Raw genomic sequence first — 19,873 nt, 5'->3', positions numbered from 1 at the left:
TGTAACATTTTGGTGCGGGCCTCCACATCTGTTACATAGTAAATAAGTACAGTTAACACCCCTACAACGTACATTCATAATGGTGAGGACTGACCTGACTCATTTCCTCATAATGTAACACGTTACGATGCGAGCATTAGTATAGTCAGTACAGCGAGCCGAGGGCTTCATCCGAAGTCGGATGCTCGCTGCGAATGTAACTGTTACTGCCAACGGTACTGGAACACTTGTGATGAGGATGACGGAAACGCGCAAATGAAGACAATAATACAAAATTAAAATAACAAAGCGACACCAATATATCGAAAATTATAACACTTATTAGGGCGAGAAGAACAAAGCGACACCAGTAGAAAAGGAGCGAGCGCGACGTATACACGTTTTAATATTAATCTCATCTGAGGACCCCAATATTGGTCCTCTACCCCTTATATACGAATTTAAAGGCGTTGCATGTGGTGCGGACAATATTGTTAACATTTAAAGCTTAATGAACTGTGTCTCTTTGTTCTTCTCAAATACATTTATGCCTTACATGATCTTAATTTTTATACATTAATATTATATTATCAAAATATCATTAAAAAAATACACAATTTTTTATGGCACATGCAAAATTACATAAGTTTCAATATTCTTAAAGATTTCTTAAAGATAAGACAGTGTCCATTCGTTGCCTAGGCCAAGTTGTGTTATCAATATTGAAATTGGGTGGAATATAAAATAATAAACCTTCGAATAAACCCATTTGGAAGAAACAGTTACGTTACGACGAAATGCTCCGGTCAGTCCCCACCTTAAGGTTTTCCCCGTATAACGTTTGCAGCAGCTTCTCCTGTATTGTAATTGAGAATGAAATAAAAACACTAGGATTTTTTAACTACTTTTTGAATAATAACCCAAAGGCAGGGCGGTTAAGGAATGGAAGTCAGGTTTTCTCCTGTCTAGAAGCTCGTCTCACACGATGCCATCTGTTGCAGTCGGAGTCGCCGGTGCATAGCGTGAAGCGCGGCGGCGGGGGGGGCGCGGGCGGCGCGGCGGGCGGCGGCGTGGGGCCGGCGGCCGGAGCCGCGGGCGGCGGGCGCGCGGCGCTGCCCTCGGAGGGCGGCGGGGAGGGCGGCGCGGGGGCGGACCTCATGCACCCGCTCAAGTACGAGAACGACCGCCTCAAGCTCGCCCTGGCGCAAAGGTAACACTTTTTTCGCAAGTGATCATAAATAACCTTTAAGGGTGCTATGTTTAAAATCCTTCTAGGGACTTTTTGAATGTTATTCTATAGTTGTTTAAAGCACCCACTAACCTACTTATTATGCGTTTAAAAAAAAAGTGCATAAGTATAATACTTTTGGGACATTTTATAGATTTTATTGAATGTTTTTTCGCAGATACTTTGTGTCACATTTTATGAACTTTACAAAATTAAACAACTTTGTTTTAACCACTTTATTATTAGTAAACTTTAACCTACCGATGATGGCAAGGTTCTTGTCGAAACCGGTAGGTTAAAGTGTACTAATAATAAAAAAGTTTAATTTATTATTAGATTAAAACCAATATTTTTAGCTTTTCCACTTTTTTATTTGACCAGCGACCGGGTTTCGTCGTTACCGACATCATCAGACTGGTCATCATCAGAATGTCGGTAATGACGAAACCCGGTCGCTGGTCAAATAAAAAAGTGGAAAAGCTAAAAATATTGGTTTTAATCTAATAATAAATTAAAAATGCAATTCCATCACGAAGTGTCAGTGGATAATATAAATCTATTAATAAAAAAGTGGTTAAAACAAAGTTGTTTAATTTTATAAAGTTCATTTTATAGATGTTTAAAAAAACCGTTAGAGCACCTATGTAGAAATTACATTTTGACATCTCAACACAGATGAAGAAGAATATGAATAGGGTATTTAAAGGGCTCATGACCTGTCATAGGCTGGTTAAGTGATCGCTTTACACTCATGCGACATTCACCAATTCTACCCATGATTGGTGACCACATAGATGCTTATTGTGAACTTATATGTACTGTGTCACGAGATTGATCAATAGATCTATGAATTTGAAGAAATTGACTACTGTGGTTGTCAATCATTGGTGAATGTTGCATGTGTGTAAAGTGATCACTTAACCAGCTTATGGACAGGTCATACATACGCCCTGTAGATACCGAGACTTCCATATTCTTCTTCATCTGTGTTGAGATATCAAAATGTAAAAATAATTCCTTAGTTTAAAAAATCCAGATTTGTAAACAAGGATTTGGACACACTTAAAATGTTGGCCTAGAAATTGATTAATTTACAATTATCAATAGGTGAAAACGTTTATTACTTCTCATTACATCTTTTGTTTTTAAAACCTGAAAGGCTAAAAATAATTGCAAAAACGTAATACATGAGGCCTTTTTAAAGCTTTTTTTTAACTGTTAATCAAAATGGATCTTTGTCAGATGGGAGGAATATCTAATTTAACTTACTCTACGTATAAAGGATTGTATTAGACTCGTTTTGTGTTTATAACAGCCGATATAATTCATATTTTCATTAATCATTTTCTTTTAGAAAATTCGCCTTCAAAAAAACGTCATTTTCGTAAGTTGGCAATGAATGACGTCACAGAAACGATGGAGTCATTTTATTATTGGTAACATTGCTGAATTATTGTCGGCTCTATGTGTTGATGTCTATGGTCCACCCTCCCCCCCCCCTCCTCTCATATTAGTATAACACAAATGATAGTGAAGTGGTAAACAAACAATCCACACTACTATTACAGCTCTATAAACCGCAGACAATAAACCATATGACGTCATAAAAAGTTCGATGACGGAAATTTGATGACGTATTCGAACGCACGTTTTTCGTTGATTTCGATAATAATGTTAACGATAGTCTTGTGATTTTTCATATTAATTTATTAGCCAATAATCCAACATCCTGACAAAGACGTATTAACAAATTAAACCTGCTTCAAAATCTCTGTACCTTTTGTCACATGACTCGTGGGAAAAATTTGCACCGTCCATGTGAATGCAGGTATCTAATATTTTCAAGTGACAATGTATCGATGTAATTTTTCTACTTTAAAATTTAAAGCGATACATAGTTGTAAATTACCGGTTTGATATAAATACATGCAGATTGGCGCGTGTCACTAGAGACCAGATTAGCGTGAGCGTGTTGCGGCGGGCGCGTACACGCCGCACGGGGATGTGGTCGGTGCGTTCATCCGACTATCGAACGTTTAGCCTCATCGAATTACTTTCCTTCTGTCGCGTAACGGATCAATAACTAATCGTATTATAATATAATACAGGCTGTGCTGTGTTACGTGTGCTTAGCCATTTATCAATAATTACTATAAATTAAAATAACAAATTTATGAATTAGTACACATTTTTATTGTTTTCTTTTTAAAATATATTTTTTAAGTATAAATACACATATCGTGTAACAGTTAGCGTGTTTAGCTACCGCGCTGGAGGACGCGGGTTCGAAAATAAATACTATCGATTTTACACTCTAATATTTATTTAATATTACCCTGAACTGGTCCCTGAAGCGCAGGAGTGATCACCTTGCCTTCATATATGTAACGATCAAGATAACACTGCGTCAATACCATGTAGTGCCCTATGCACCATTGGGTGCGGATAAGGGTTAGAAGAAATAAATATACATGATGTTTTATCTTTTTCTTTTCCTCATAAATATCATAAGCTTACGAATAAAAATTAAGATCCTTTTTTTCCCTAATCAAATTTTAATATCAAACTATGTATGGTTTTTTATTCAAAATTATTAATATTTACACTATGAAGATATATAAAAAATTAAATATGGGATTTTAATAATAATATCTAACAATAAACGCGACACTGTGAAATGTTTTATATAAAAAAACTATGTAAAATAAAAAATACAAAACTTACCAATACTATATACGAGTATATTGAAGTAAAACAGTAAAAATCGGTCAAAAATCGATTCGAGTCTCGGATGTTTTTAAAAATTTTTTTTTTCAAACGTTCCTAATTTCATCCAAAATTCATTCAAACTTGACCAAGAATTTAAAATATATATATATATATATATATATATATATATATATATATATATATATATATATATATATATAATATATATATATATATATATATATATATATATATATATATATATATATATATATATATATATATATATATATATATATATATATATATATATATATATATATATCGTAGCGATATGTTAATGAAATAATTATAAGTTAGATTTAAGTTTTGTACTGACATTTCTTGATGGAACCGCATTTCATAATATAAAATGAATTTTATTTCACCAGCAGCCGGGTTTCCTCGTAACCAACACTAGTCTGATGATGTCGGTTACGACGAAACCTGATTACTGGTCAAATAAAAAAAAAACATATGGAAAAAAAAACTACTTACATAGTTGTTATTTTATTCTATAATTATTAGTTGTATTTGTATAGTTTAAAACACGTTTTTGTCTGATCACCCTGTATATAAAAAGAAAACCATGGTCACGTAACACAAGCGGTTCGGTATACTCGTATTATGGTGATATTGTTTTGATTTCTTACATAGATATAATGTAATTAAATGATTTCTTGTATTGCGTCGAGGAGAAAATTTGTATAAATTAAGCTGTCATTAATGTTTATTGGTTCGGATGAATTACACCGCTCTTTATTCAACGAGAATGGAAAACAACTAATTATTGCGGTGTCCGTCATTTGGGACTTCTCGACAAATTACGGTGCTATTACTACTAACTCATTTTCATCTGGTAAACTTCGCAGCTGTCAAAACCTAATGTCATTTGCAGTCAACTAAAAAAAATAATTTAATTAATTATAAATATATAATTTCAGTCCAGGAAATAATCGTCGGGTGTATATGAGGAGAGGCGAAGAATGTTTGCAAAGACTGAGTAGTGTGGCGTTCTATTCGCTCTGTATATATATATATATATATATATATATATATATATATATATATATATATATATATATATATATATATATATATATATATATATATATATAATTTAATTAATGTGAAATATTGGTAAATGGAGAGATTCTGGAACAGGTAGATGATTTCGTGTATTTGGGTAGTATGTTTTCTAGGGATGGAAAGATTGATAAAGATATAGAAAGGAGAGTGAATGCTGGGAACAAAGTTAATGGTGCACTGAAATCAGTTATAGCAAATAAAAACCTATCAGCGGAAGCTAAACTGGCAGTGCACAACGGAGTCCTGGTCCCAACTCTAATGTATGGAAGTGAAACATGGAGTTGGCAAAAGAAGGATGAAAGTGGACTGAATGCAGTCGAAATGCGATCTCTCAGAAGAATGTGTAACAAAACGATGTATGATAGATGTGCGAATAGTGAAATAAGGAAGGAATGCAAAGCTGAGATAAGCATTATCGATAAAATTAAGAAAGGTGTGTTGAGATGGTTTGGACATGTAGAACGAATGAGTGAGGAAAGAACGGTAAAACAAATTTATGAGGCGAATGTTAGCGGGAAAAGAAGCAGAGGAAGACCGAGAAAAACATGGCACGATCAGGTATGCCAAATACTTGAAAGTGGTCAGGTTAGGAGTCGTAACAATCGGCGGGTATGTATGAGGAGATGCATGAACGTGGAAGAGGCGAAGAATGTTTGCAAGGACAGAGTGGTGTGGCGCTCTATTCTCTCTGCCTACCCCTGCGGGGAAGCGGCGTGATGGTTAGTTAGTTAGTTAGTTTTATATATATATATATATATATATATATATATATATATATATATATATATATATATATATATATATATATATATATATATATATATATATTTATATATATATATATACATATATATGTATATATATATATATATATATATATATATATATATATATATATATATATATATATATATATATATATATATATATATATATATATATATATATATATATATATATATATATATTATTTCATTCTAATATTTATTTAATATTACCCTGGGCTGGTACTTGAAGCGGAGGGCTGATCACCTTTCCTTCATGTGTTAACGATCAAGATAACACTGCGTTTATATGATGCAGTGCCCTATGCACCGTTGGGGTGCGGATAAGGGTTTGAAGAAAAAGAAGAAGAAAAAAGGTGATGTTATAAGGTGAAGGCGGGTAAATAAAATTTGCAGAATTCAAAAAAATATATTTATTATATAAAATAAGAAAAATATTTAAGGTCAGAGATCGAATAATACAATACTTAAATACTAAAACAATAATTCTTATAAACATATATAACTTTTATAATACTCCACTTTACAGCAATGGCGGAACTTCTCTGTACTTTCGATTCGAGAAATAAAAAAATAAAAACATTTGGTTTTCTATTCATTTTAAACTTGTGAAAAAAGGTGGGTTTGTTAATGTCCCATCGATGAAAAAATACATATACTTATTAATTTATTAAATGTTGCAATTTTGTAAAGAAAAACGTAACAATCAATAAACATATTAAAACGTCATAAAAAAGGAATAAAGAATCTCATAAAAAGCAGTGTCGGATTGAATTATACTACCAAAATCTCAATGGCAATCGGCTCGAATATATTTTACATTAATTTGTGATTTAAAGACTTTTTATCAGCTGTCAAAAGCGAATTCTGATTGTTATTTCATCGTTATTTTTGTCGAGTTTTTCAGGTCATGTTTTCCTTGTAGAACGAGATCAGCTTAAATCATTCAAATAACATGTGTTTCTTTAAAATGATGACTCAAATTTGAAACTAGTAGCGTGAAGCAATACAACGGTATTTTTCAATTCAATATTCAAAAAATTTATTGAATTGACATTAAATACTTAGTAAAATTCCGTAATCTATTAATATTAATTTATATATAAAAAAACGATTTAAGATTCCGCTAAATTGTTATATTTTTGTGACAATTTTTTCGCCTTGCAATAGTATTGTCAAACATCGAAAACAAACCTATTTAGGTTAATTTTTATGTATGCAAGGCGAAACAGCTGTTACTATAAATACAACCAGTAGAATCATAATTATTTTTTTTTACATATAAAATAACATTCGTCAAACTCTAATTTTTATAGTATGTGGTGAAAGGTGTTGTTGATTCTTGCATGTAATTATCTGAAAACGAGATATTACATTATGCGTATGGTATGTGTGTGGGGAAATAACGTGAAAATTAGAAAAATGAATAAAATCGAGTGAATATGTGGTAAGATAAGCGGTTCAGGGGGTGGTGGGCTAGTAGTGTCGGCTAGTAGTGGCCGTAGTGCCCCGCCTCCTGGCCGAAGTCGTTGCTCTGGTACTCGTGCGCGTACTCGCCGCCGCCGCCGCCGCCGTGGTGGGCCGGCTGCTCCTTGGGCGTGCCGATCTTGTGCACGACGGCGTTGAAGCCGTTGTGGTGGTCGGCCTCGTACTCCACCACGCGCTTGGTCCCGTCGGACTCCACCAGCGAGTAGGATCCTAAACGGATTCAATCGATATTTGTATTAAAATAATTCAGAATAAATGTATCCCTTATTCTCATGCCTCGGAGTAAAAAGGTTTATTATATTATAACACCCTTTTTCCTTTGCCTTCCTTATTATCATCTCTGATTGCAAACTGCTATATATGATACCAAACGTATCAATCAATATCACTAGTCTGTTTTTGATTGGTTGGAAGATATTGCTTTTTAGCATTAAACCCGCCAATGTACTTATTTCTTTTTTGTACACGAAGTTTAAATACATAAATATTATCTAGGATAGGGATGGCGAACCTATGGCACGCGAGACGATTTCGCGTGAAACGTGAGCGAAGACGAAAAAATAAAAGATATTATATTATACGAAAAATTAAAAAAGTTTAGACTAACAGACGAAAGTACTACTGCTTGTATTCTATGAAAAGCTACCAGCTTTGAACTCGATATAAAAAATGGCATCTAGTATCCAACAACAAAAATCTCAATAATAATGAAGTCTAAAGGTTCTACATTTTTTTGTTAAGTCAATTTTTTTATTTATTTCTTTTATCTTGCCGTTAATATTAAAAATCTGAAGTTACACAAACATTTGATGCATTTTTAAGAAACCTTTAAATTTACTAACAATATTGTATAATGGATAAAGTCATTTATGATTACATATTATTATCATTGAATATTATTGGCAAATACTTAAAATACTTTCATTAATTGATTCTGCAGTCACTTTGTGGTAATATCTATCCATTTTTAATTTATATTTTACTTGTTAAATACCACTATTTCTTTAAATCTATTGTGATACGTGTTTCGATGCATCCCGCATCATAATAAATGTAAATAAGAAAAAACCTAAAATTAAGAATATTACAACGACTAAAGCCTTTCCCTTATTGTCTAAATTCCCACTGATAAAAAATCAAATAAGGAATAAATTAATAAAAATAAGAAACAGCTCTTACTAACTCTTCATACATCAAAGTCCCGAGGACTCCCAATTAGGAAATTGGAGAGAAAGATGTTGGAATTGGAAAACCCCGATGTTGGTGGTTGAGATATTGATCGCATGTTTTGTATAACTCACCCTTGACTTTGTCACCGTCTCTGGTCTCCCAGTGCTCCTTCTGGTCTCCGGTATGGGGGTCCTTCACGGAGTAGTCGAACGAGTACTTGGGGTGGGCCTGAGAACAACCACATCAATAATTATAATATGTACTGTGACGCTTTCCTACCTAACATCACGCAACACCAGAAAAGTACGAATGCTGCATGTGTCTAGCAATACCTACTTCATTCCTTTGTCACTCTCCAATCTTGGGTATAATAAGTTGTACTCGCCGCATTTTCTTTAAATTGTAACTGAATACCTTAGACTTTTTCATAGTACGTACGTTTTAATGCGTGTAATAATCTACAAAATTTTTAGTGTGTCCAAATACTTGTTCACAAATCTGGATTATCTCCAATTAGGAGTTATTTTTTACATAATTTTTGACCAAGTTCAAACTGATAAAGTTTGTGTTCCGAGTTTTAATATAAAGTATGTGAATAAAAACCAGGATTCGGACCTCACACACAAATGAAAGAGTTTCTGTTTAATAAAATCTTTCCTCACCCTAACATAGATGTGTCTAGGAACTCTCGCACACTGTATTCCGGGTTTGATAAATGTATCTAGAAGTTTCGACAATTAGATTAGATAATTGATCACTTAACGCGTGTTAAGTGATCAATTAAGTCAGCCTATGACGGTCGTAAGCCTTGTAAATTGCCCAGACTTCCATATTCTCCTTCATCTATGTTAAGATGTCAAAATAATGTAAAAAACATCTAAACGTGGCGATACCGGTTCCCCATTGGTGACCGCCATGTGACGTTTCGTCTGAACTATGCTTAGCCAATTTTCGTCATTCTGACGCGATCTTTAAACGTGTCGGAACTTTTCAAACGATGAACCATTTCCAGTAATTTACACTTTCAATGTCACAGGTGTACGGTTTCCAACAAGTTTCTATATTCTTCAAATATGACGTCACAAGTATGTGTGAGATATTCTCCATGTGAAAAGAAAACAGTCGCCGCTTTTGCGAGACTTTTTATTACATAGTATTACAGTTTTCTCTCGATTCGAAATCTCTCTCGATACTGTATAATTTATACCTGACGTTATTTTTTTTATCGAGATGTAAATCTCGAGTTTTTTTCTTTTTTTAGTGCTCGAGATATTTATATGTTGTAAAACTTCAATCAAAAATTTACACCCGTCAGAATTAATTTATAAACATTTTATCGTCTTTAAAATTATCTTAAATTGATTCGCACTTGGAAAATAATACGCAACCCATTTCATTATGTTTGATGAAATAAACATAAATTTGAACAGAAAAAACTGTTTTGATTCCTATGCTTTCTTTTGTTTTCGTTCGTTTACGGAATATAAATTTGACAGTCAGCTTTGTTGAATTTGATTTTGATATACTTTTTTCCCGACTGAATGTAGATAGAAAAAAATCTCCAAAAAGTCGAGCTTACGCAATACCTAATCTAAAAATTTGCAAAATCGACTTCTGCATTTGATTAGTATTCCGGGGTTAAGTACTTACTTGGCACAACATTTTGAGTGTGTCCAAATACTTGTTCTAAAAATCTGGATTATCTCCAATTACAGATTTTGTGAACAAGTATTTGGACACACTCAAAATATTGTAAATACAATCTGGTCAAATTATAAGTTTAAATAATAATAATTAAAATGGTATTTTCTGGCGTTTCTCATGTGTGTGATTATAATCTAGGATTCGGACCTCACATACTAATATAAGAGTTTCTGCTTAGCTTCTTTACATCTCACCAAAAGGTGTCTCTAGTGAAGTTTTAGTGATTCAAGAACAAGGTTTCTAAATTGGTTCATATATATAGAACTTCCAAGGATTTGAGTAGTGTGGTTGTCAATAATGGGTAAAATTGGCGAATGTTACACGTTTGTAAAGTGATCAATTAAACCAGCCTATGACGGTTGTCAGCCCCGTAAATGCCCAGACTTTATATTCATATAATACAATATTCATCTTCATCTTTGATGAGATGTCAAAGAATGATACTTACATGGTAGTCCACCTGGTGTTCCTCCTCGTGTCCCTCGTCGTGGCCGCCCCCGTAGCCGCCCAAGTAGCCCTCCTGGCCGCCGCCGTAGCTCTCGTAGCCGGCCTTGGCGGACACCACCATCAAGGCGAAAAGGACTGCGCTCTGAGGAAAGATAATTATCAATTTGGAAACGGATATAATGTGAAAATAATAGTTTATTATGAAAATTATCAATGGATGACGACAAAGGGACGCACGATATTGGGCAAATCCAAAGCATCAAAGTTGAAAATAATGCCGTTTTTAATCGTGGTATTTAAACATATTTTTTTTAAATGTCAACATTTTCATTGATATCTCGACATGGATGAATAAATCTATTGAGATGAGAGATATGTTCTACATATATTCTGGGCTTTTTTCCATGTAACGCGGTGGAACGGCGTTCTGGCACCTTTTTTACGGATATGTTAATTTTTAAATTTCAATTAAACGAAATAATGTTTGCGTTTACGAAATTACAATCTTTATTTATATAATTCGTCAAAATGATAAAATATGATATTGTAATGGATGATATTTGAATATGTAAAAAGCTTGACATGAAGTGAGTTTCGGGACCTTTTTTGTTAAAAAAAAATCCCTGCATATATTATATATCTTTCGTAAAACCACGATCGTAAACCCCGTAAGGTTGGATACGGTGATCTTGGGTGCGGATAGCAGTCAGAAGAATACTTTAATTGTTATAATAAAAACTACATGTTACTATTACGTTATCCGGTCGAGTTTATTTTGCAGTATGACTTTCGTTAGAGAAATTATCATCTCACCGATCAATCATATCACTCTCCATTAAACATTCGCGAAGCTTTCTTCCGTAGTGACAACACCGAGCTCGGATCGCCCATTCCGCGTCCGGCGCAACACACGTTGCATTGTGCATACTTTGTAGTCTCACATATTTACGGTATTTACTATCAGATCTGTTATTGGGTAACGTGCGGCTCGGATCGATCGAGATTTACGGCCGCCGGAGAATGATCGGTACTTCATCACTCTAGAAGTCCGTAATGTGCAATTCACTTCCGCGTGTAGAGCTGTGCTCGTTATTCTACTGCGATGCAAATCGCAGCTCCCATTATTTTCGGTATTTGTCCGACCGACAGCCCAATTACCGACTACACATTACACGCAATTACCGATCTTGAGAGAAACACATGTAACATGTACATAACGTTGTTTAGACATCGTGTAATACCATAATTCTTATCGTTTTCTCAATAAAATTTGAAGGAATTTCTCAACATTTGGTATGTTGCCATTGCAATCATCTTTATAACAAAAATACTTTGCTTCGTTTTTTATTTCTTTCCACATTTTTATATAGTTTAATATCATGATTCTTAGTTATTTTTATTGAGGTTGACAATTTGTTAAATAGACCTTGTGTTAATTAAATTATTAAGTATTTTTATTATTCCTATTTGAAACTGCCGGTGCCTAAGGCATTGTATTTGTTAATGGATATTGTATTTATTTATAGATTTATATGGTAACACATAAATAATTGATTGTATAATTTATTTTGCCCTTTTTTCTCTCATTTAACCGTTACAAATATTTTTCAAAATGTGACGATCGAAATATACAGAGAAATTTATAAAGTTGATAACATGATGTTGTCTTTTGGATGATAGGGAAAAATACATGTTTTCGCGAGTATTTTGATTAAAAATGCGAGAGAAAATATATTCAAACTTATTTTTTTTTCTCTTAAGCATAATAATATAGATAAATTTAGAAATAATGTTCGATTCACTTCTCTAATGAAGATAAATTTAGATAAATTTATCGTTTTCTTAGCCATGTTATATCAAAATCGTGTGATAAATATCGTGCAGCAGAATTAAGTGCATTATAATTTAGTAACAAATAACACACTGCTTTCGCCGATTGGTTAATACTAGTCTCTTCTATTAAAAAAAAAAACATGCCGAAAAAATATTCGTAAAAATAATCGACTGCGGAGTATGATATATATATTTTTAAGTTTAAAATATCTGACATCCATTATAACTTTAATATTTGTAATCTTAAGAAATCAATCCTTTTTTACTTGCACCGCATCTGCCTGCGACCAGCGGGACTCGGCATGCTGATCTACAATTTAGAATAAGTAAAAAGGAGCACTTAAACTCTTTACCCCATGGGTATTCGACACCACATGATTTTCCGAAACAATACTGTTATTATTGATTGTATTTTTGTATAACGATTATAAAGTCTAAAAAACAGCATTTAACATTAAACGAAACATGATTTTTTTATCACTTTGAACGTGATACGTGTTAACTACATAAATGTGGAAATTTCTAAAGACAATTTGTACGATTTATCGATTCTCCACAGAGAATTACAATCATTATGTAAGACGATTACAGTCGTTAAACAAAAGTGCGTTAAATTCGCATAAAGCTGAGTATTATAACATATCAGTAGTGGTTTAATTGGTTTCTCGCGATAGTTATGCGTATGCAAAGCGTTCGCGTAAAATGCAGATTTTCCATAGTCCACAGGTGGGGTGTACTTTCCGCTTCCACGAGTTGGCACGACTTCCATACATTAGTAGTGATTTCCTTTTCGTGTTATGTATCATTCACTTTCATCTGTATTACAATTCTGGCACGCTATTACCTATTTCTGTACTGTAACATGAACTTACTCGATTGTATAAACATCACGAGTTCAATCACGTTGTTTTATTTAAAACATTTTTTGCAAGTAAAGAAATGCACCAATCATTTTACGTGTTTTGTTTTCCCATAAACATACGAATATAAAAAAAAAGTGTTATTTTGTACACTCTGGAAATTTTTAATGAATGTAAAGTGTGTGAAATCTAATTGTGAAGACCAAAATAACTAGTCATAACTGGCAACTTTTTCCATGTAAAAAAAGTCTTGTTAACTTTCGTTATAAAAAAGTTCGTTCGTTTAAAAACAGGGCTTAAATGCATTGATTTTTCCTTTTATATATTTATTTTTTAAAACGAAAAATAATTATTTTTAATCCTGTTTGAAAATAACCGTAAAAAATACACAATAGCATCGTATTACATTTTCACGAATTTTCCTAGTTTTAAGGCTTACAAAAAATGACCGCTTACAATAATAATTTCAAAATGAATTCAATTAGTAATTTAACTTGTAAATCTCTGAGACGTTAATCTCAACCAAACTTCCCCTAAAGCTTCTCTTTCGCAATTTTTCTACTACGGTGCATTAATTTTGTTATCCTAGGATGTGATCCATTTTTCTAAACACGATTATTTTTTCATTCCTTTCGAAAAGACTGGCGGCTAAAAGTAAAATTTCCCGCTTCTACGCGGCATTATCTAATGCGGTGCCTTTTGTACCATTAGCTGGTGGTTATTGAGAAAAATCTCTCTCTAAAAGACAACCTTCGAGAACCCTCTGAAACATTTCCATCGTATCATTCTTTCTCTCGATCCCCTCTCTACCTCTCAACTTCTTACCTATTCTCTACCCTAGTTCCTGTGCTTCACTCTTTATATCCCCGAATTGCAACAACGTTATTATGTTCAATTTGTGAAAGAAATATCTGCTTACATCTTTCCAAACAGTTCTAAAAAGGTACAAAATAACAATAACAATACTGTTGTCTTGTTGAAATATATTGCTTGATAACAACCAGACCGCTAATTTTACCTACACTTTGTCATTAAAAATGTATTATAAAAACTGTCCAAAAATAATGATGTGTATTGATGATGAATAATGAATGATTTACGATTACGAGATGAAAACTCATCAATGTAAAGTAACCATATGTTTTTTTTTTATGTTTTTCAAATTATTAAATCCAGAATGAACAACACAATTTGGAAAAAAATATTGCCAAGTCACCATGAGCATGAACAAAATACCAGAGGAAACTAAGATATAAGGGCGGTATTTAGTACAGAATTTTGTGATGTTGCTTTTTTATAAATGGTAATGAATAAATTCTATGAAATGTGATGAACCTTTGAATAATTAAAAAAATATTATGAATAACGTATAAGACAATACCTATATTTACTGTTGGAACATTACAAATATAATAATGTTATTTGTAGAAATGTTTTCGAAAAAAATAAAAGGAAAATTTTCACTCTAGAAACAATTTAGGTTTATATAGTTTTTTTGACAATTGGTGTGGCAATTAAAAATATGTAGTTGTATGAAAATTTCTATAATGATTGTCCAATTATTTTAATTAAATCTTTAACTTCGTAAAATAGAACCGATTTCTCAGTACTGGATACACTAGGCATTTTCGAAGCCAATTCTTAATAAAACTGCATTTTTTAAAATAAATATTATGACGCTTCGGGACATGATTCACTGCCATTCTGAGCACCCCTCGTTCGACATAACGTTGGCTTTTCCGCAATGATAGGAAGTAGTATCGCACTCACTCGGATGGGCTGCATTGTATCGTAGCGTATGCTCCTGAAGATCACCGAACTGTTAGAATACTGACTGTCCACTGGCTAGACACCGACTGATGAGGAGCTCCGGCGCCCCCGCCTTATATACCGCTGCGCTTCCTTTCTCCGAGTGAGCTCGTCGCACTTCGGCGGGTGCGATGCGAGGGTCGTCCCTCGTCCCTCGGCTTCTGGCTCTTCTCTCATACATCGGTCATCATATAGGCTGTCCACTGTGAATTGTGTATGCTAAATCGTACCAGCAATTCCACCCCTTGCAATGCTGGAACGCACCGAGCAAAATGAACCGTTTTGATTGAGTCGCATTGCAATGAGCAAATGCTGAGATGTTCCTGATTGGCCCACGCTATATTATCCCTCCCGTTCCCAACAAAGATTCAAATAAAAACATATTTAATTAGTTAGAAGAAACACAAATCCACTAAATGATCTATAAACCATGTACATAATAAGCAAGGTAAATAGTAAATGCAATTCCCATCTAAAACAACCCGTTTTGATTATCCTTTGATCAAGCGTTTGTATCGTTCTATCTTTAAATGAAGGTTTTATATCCGTATGCACAAACCCCGTTGAAATTTACCTTCAAAATTATTCCATATATAAAAAAAAATTAAGCCAATTTTTACCCCTTGTCTTCTACCCTCTAATATCATAATTTTCTAGTAAATTATTGTCTCTCCGTATTCCATGTATTTCAAATTATTATAAACGCATCCCGTTTCGTTACTATAATAATTTTTCTTTCAATTGATTCATTGCAATTTATGTTTTCGTTCTTCCGAAAGACGTAAATAATTGATAACTCTTAGGTACGTAAATAATTCTTAAGTATTAATTTAACTTTATTCCATTCCTGACCGGTATTAGGAGAAAAAAATGTCATATTATTCTTCATCTTTGATGAGATGTCAAAAAAAATAATATGAAAAATACTCCTATAATTGGAGATAATCCAGATTTGTAAACAAGTATTTGGACACACTCAAAATGTTGTAAAGAAAAAAATATCGTTTTACTCTCTGAAAATGTCGAACCTGTGCGATAACTATTATATGACAGATAAAAGATAGTTTTTGAATGATTTTCATTGTGTTAAATATAATTGTTAATTGCTTTAATGAAATTAGAATACACCGGTTATTTGATTTATTCGACTTGTTAGATTTTCACGGCTTTACGATTTTCACATTTGGTGGATACTGATATCGTTTTCTGTGATGTTACGAGTATGTAGCTTGTATTCGCACGTTTTTGCAGATACTTCAGAAAATGGATGCAAAAGCTAAATGACTTTGTGTAAAAAAGAAATGTATGTTTGTATTTTTTGTTGTTGTAAAAAACTTTTTACAATCGGACTTCAAATTTGTATAATATATAAAAAATGCATTTAAAAAACCTTTTCCAGTTGTTTTTCCCTTATCTGGTGTACTTCCATGTGATTTGAGTATTATTAAATGCGAGGGCGGCGATTAGATTCTTGAAGTTTATTTCTCTTTTCTGCTATTCGGTAGCAATCGTAGGGTAATGTCACCGTGAAAATACAGCCCAATGCATAAAACATAAGTGCATAATAACGACAGTTTACGGTCGAGTCATCTGACGCATCACTCGCCGATGTCTTTATTGCCGCCAGTCGAGAGTTAGTTGTGTATTACGGTGGGTGTTCGCTATTCGTCACAGAAGGCTGTTCAAAATACACAATAAATTCCCATGAATAAAATATGCGATCTAATTATAATTTATTCGTTTCAGACATCCAGATGATTAATTGATAATAATGATTATAAATGACAATATTTTATATCGCTCAAGTAGAATGTTTAGATTTTAGATGGTACAAAATTGTTTGCCGTTCGTTATATAAGAATGTGTATAAATTAAATAAAAATCTTTTTAATTTTTATTAAATTTTAAATTTTATTAGTATGAACAATGTATTGACATGTAAATAAAGAATACAGAATACAAACAAAATTATATTTATTGTCGTCAGACACTCGTCGTGAAATGATGTTACTGTTTGATATCCTCATTGCTGAGGGTCATGACCATCTTCTCTTCTTGTCCTCAAAACATTTTGTGTAGTTTTTTTCACTTCTCCAGAAACACCGGCATCACTCCGACCACCGATGAACTTGTGGCAGCCTTGATTGGTCTGTAAACCATACGTATACACTCAATAGTCATAAGAGTCAAAACATCAAATGAAATATAATTTATTGTACTTGTAACTTAAACTATAAAATATAAAAATCATAATAAAATCAGATCGGATGGAATATATTCATGGCTAGTTGCCCGAATAAAGAAGCGCACGAATGGGGAGATTCCACCCTATGTACGAATATATCGGTAATACAACGACTAGAAAACTTTCTCGGCTTACGCACAAATGGTGGATAAGAGATAATGGTCAATAATTATGTAAATAAAAACGAATTACACCGAAATGCAGATTGTTCACTAAATGGCGCAACTCTCCACCTTTTGGCGTTATTTCGCGCTCAAGCGCTCCACTGTGTAATGTAATACGCCTATAACGTTACGGCTATCTGATCGTATAAATTTGGTCGGTAATTCTTTACCAAACTAATTAAGAGGAAATATGTATAATTAATTGGTTGGCTGTGTTATGTTTGTATAATAATCAAGTGTACAAATTGATGCCTAATAATGCATTACGAAACGTTTTTCGGACTTTGTAAGGCGGTTATTAGATAAGTTTACACTAATATTCCTCTTAGTTGGCTTATCAATTTAGGGCGAACCGTTTGAATGGATTTACCCTTGGCGTACCAAGACATTATTTTTTTAAAAAGAAAATCACCCTCACCAGAAGACACTGGGCAGGGAAAGACTTAAACCCTATATAATTTTAATACCTTTAGAAATAAAATACATAATCGGTTTTAAAAGAAGTGTATTCAAGGAGCTGTTTCCACATTCATTATAGATTATTAATTCATTATTATAATTCGGTAAAATGTAGTAAATTATCCTATTTTTACTTCAAACATACGAAAATCCTATACTGAAAATTGTAATAATCGATGGAACAATGACAAATCAAATGTGTGTGACATACGGGGATAAGTTTTTGACCGTGTTTATCGTTTATCGTGTTTGTATAATCTTCTTCTAACCCTTATCCGCACCCAATGGTGCATAGGGCACTGCATCGTATTGGCGCAGTGTTATTTTGATCATTACTTACATGAAGCGAAGGCGATCACTCCCGCGCTTCAGGTAACAGCCCAGGATAATATTAAATAAATATTAGAATGTAAAATCACTAATATTCATTTTCACCCCCGTCTGAGAATCGAACCCGGAACCTCCAGCGCGGTAGCTAAACGCGCTAACCATTACACAACGTAGGCAGACCATATTAGTATAATAGATCCGTAAATTGGTTATAAAAATATGTGTTCACAACCCAGTTTAAAAGGCTCTTATGAAACGAATCGGCCACTCGAAAAGAAGTTCTCAAATGCAATCATAAATCTTACAATGATTTCTCTGCTGATAAATTGTTATAATTAGTGCAGTTTATTATTATAACTCGACTAATTATTTAACCTGGTTTTGGCCGTGCCCGTACACCATATTTATTTTTCCACTCACCGAGAGAACGATGATGAAATTCGCAAATTATTATGTTGTTATCAGATGCTTCTAGACAATGCTTTACGTATTTTGTTTTGACGACACTCAGAATGGTTGTTTTATCTCGGTAAATTTTAGAATTATTATACTCGTATTGCAATATGCCAATATTGCACCATGAAATGTATGCAACGCTTTCCAGGTAGTCCAAATTACCAGTTTGGATAATTCTAATAGCGATAAATCCAGTTTGAAGCATTTCTGACTGATGGTTGTCATTTGATAGATTAAAAGAATTTATAGTATAAAATAACTATGTAGTATTTTCCGCGTGAATTTTATTTGACCAGCGACCGGGTTTCGTCGTAACTGAGATCATCAGACCAGTCTTATGCGGTTCCATAATAAATGTCAGTACAAAACTTGAATATAATGAAATAATTTTTGCAAATTTTACATTATTTTATTAGTCCTCAAGTTAATTAATTGTTGAAAATCCGTTAGAATTTTTAGCTTTGGCGTCGTGAAATTTGCAGAGTAACTGAGATTACAAGGCTGTTTTCGGTTTAAAATTTTATCTATCTGTTTGCTAAAAACTGTCTTGAGAAATGGTCATTTGATGCAATATTTATATCGATCTCCATTATCGCAGAGTGGATGAGTGATACTTGTAAAACGTAAAACGGCGAGTGCAATTTTTCTATCAAATACGTTTTTCCAAACCCATATTTGCTGTGCGCAAATTTTCCTCGAAAACTTCTTTGTTACATTGAATGGGCCTAAACGTTTTACCACTAAGTTTGTGAAAAACTCATTCGGTCGTTAAGTGGCTACTGGCTGCAATTTATGTGTGATTCGATTCGATTTATTAACTGTGTGAAATTCGTGATATAATATGATGTAGTGTATCTACGCAATGTAAAGTAATGACGGAAAATAATTTTCGTAGGCTTAATCTAATAATAGTGAATTATTAGGAAATGTGGGGGAAGCTCATTACGCAATGGACTACATAATAATAATAACTAGCTGTCGTGATATAACTAACTACTTTTCTATATTATCATCCGTAATGTGCGCACGTTGTGAGGTGACTCGACCGAAATTCACACGTGGCCAATCGGATTTCCAAT

General features: G+C 33.3%; 2 protein-coding genes across 2 annotated transcripts in view; one reads left to right on the top strand and one right to left on the bottom strand.

Moving 5' to 3' along the window:
* Nucleotides 1-19,873, top strand: part of LOC148306124 (uncharacterized) — a 56,756-nt gene that overhangs the window by 11,152 nt on the left and 25,731 nt on the right. Inside the window, exon 6 of the mRNA XM_088265576.1 lies at nt 981-1,189. Coding sequence (XP_088121702.1) covers nt 981-1,189 — 209 coding nt within the window. The remainder of the gene's footprint in view (nt 1-980; nt 1,190-19,873) is intronic.
* LOC148306125 (uncharacterized) lies at nt 6,249-15,176 on the bottom strand. The gene is made up of 4 exons (XM_088265575.1): nt 15,102-15,176; nt 10,640-10,780; nt 8,619-8,715; nt 6,249-7,527 (listed from the first exon to the last, which is right to left on the bottom strand). Exons 1-4 carry the CDS (start codon nt 15,114-15,116, stop codon nt 7,319-7,321), a joined length of 462 nt encoding a protein of 153 aa, XP_088121701.1. The 5' UTR covers nt 15,117-15,176; the 3' UTR covers nt 6,249-7,318.

This window comes from Brachycentrus maculatus, unplaced genomic scaffold (assembly GCF_059751285.1).
Source record: "Brachycentrus maculatus isolate JH-2025_06_01 unplaced genomic scaffold, ASM5975128v1 h1tg000252l, whole genome shotgun sequence".
NCBI lineage: Eukaryota > Metazoa > Arthropoda > Insecta > Trichoptera > Brachycentridae > Brachycentrus > Brachycentrus maculatus.
This window is presented reverse-complemented; position numbering and strand designations above follow the sequence as displayed.

Bases quoted from the DNA above. Each gene is read 5' to 3' on its own strand.
- LOC148306125 (XM_088265575.1), bottom strand. The intron at 8,716-10,639 runs GTAAGTATCATT...GGTTGTTCTCAG, and splicing joins AACACCAGGTGGACTACCAT to GCCCACCCCAAGTACTCGTT. The intron at 7,528-8,618 runs GTGAGTTATACA...GAATCCGTTTAG, and splicing joins AGACGGTGACAAAGTCAAGG to GATCCTACTCGCTGGTGGAG.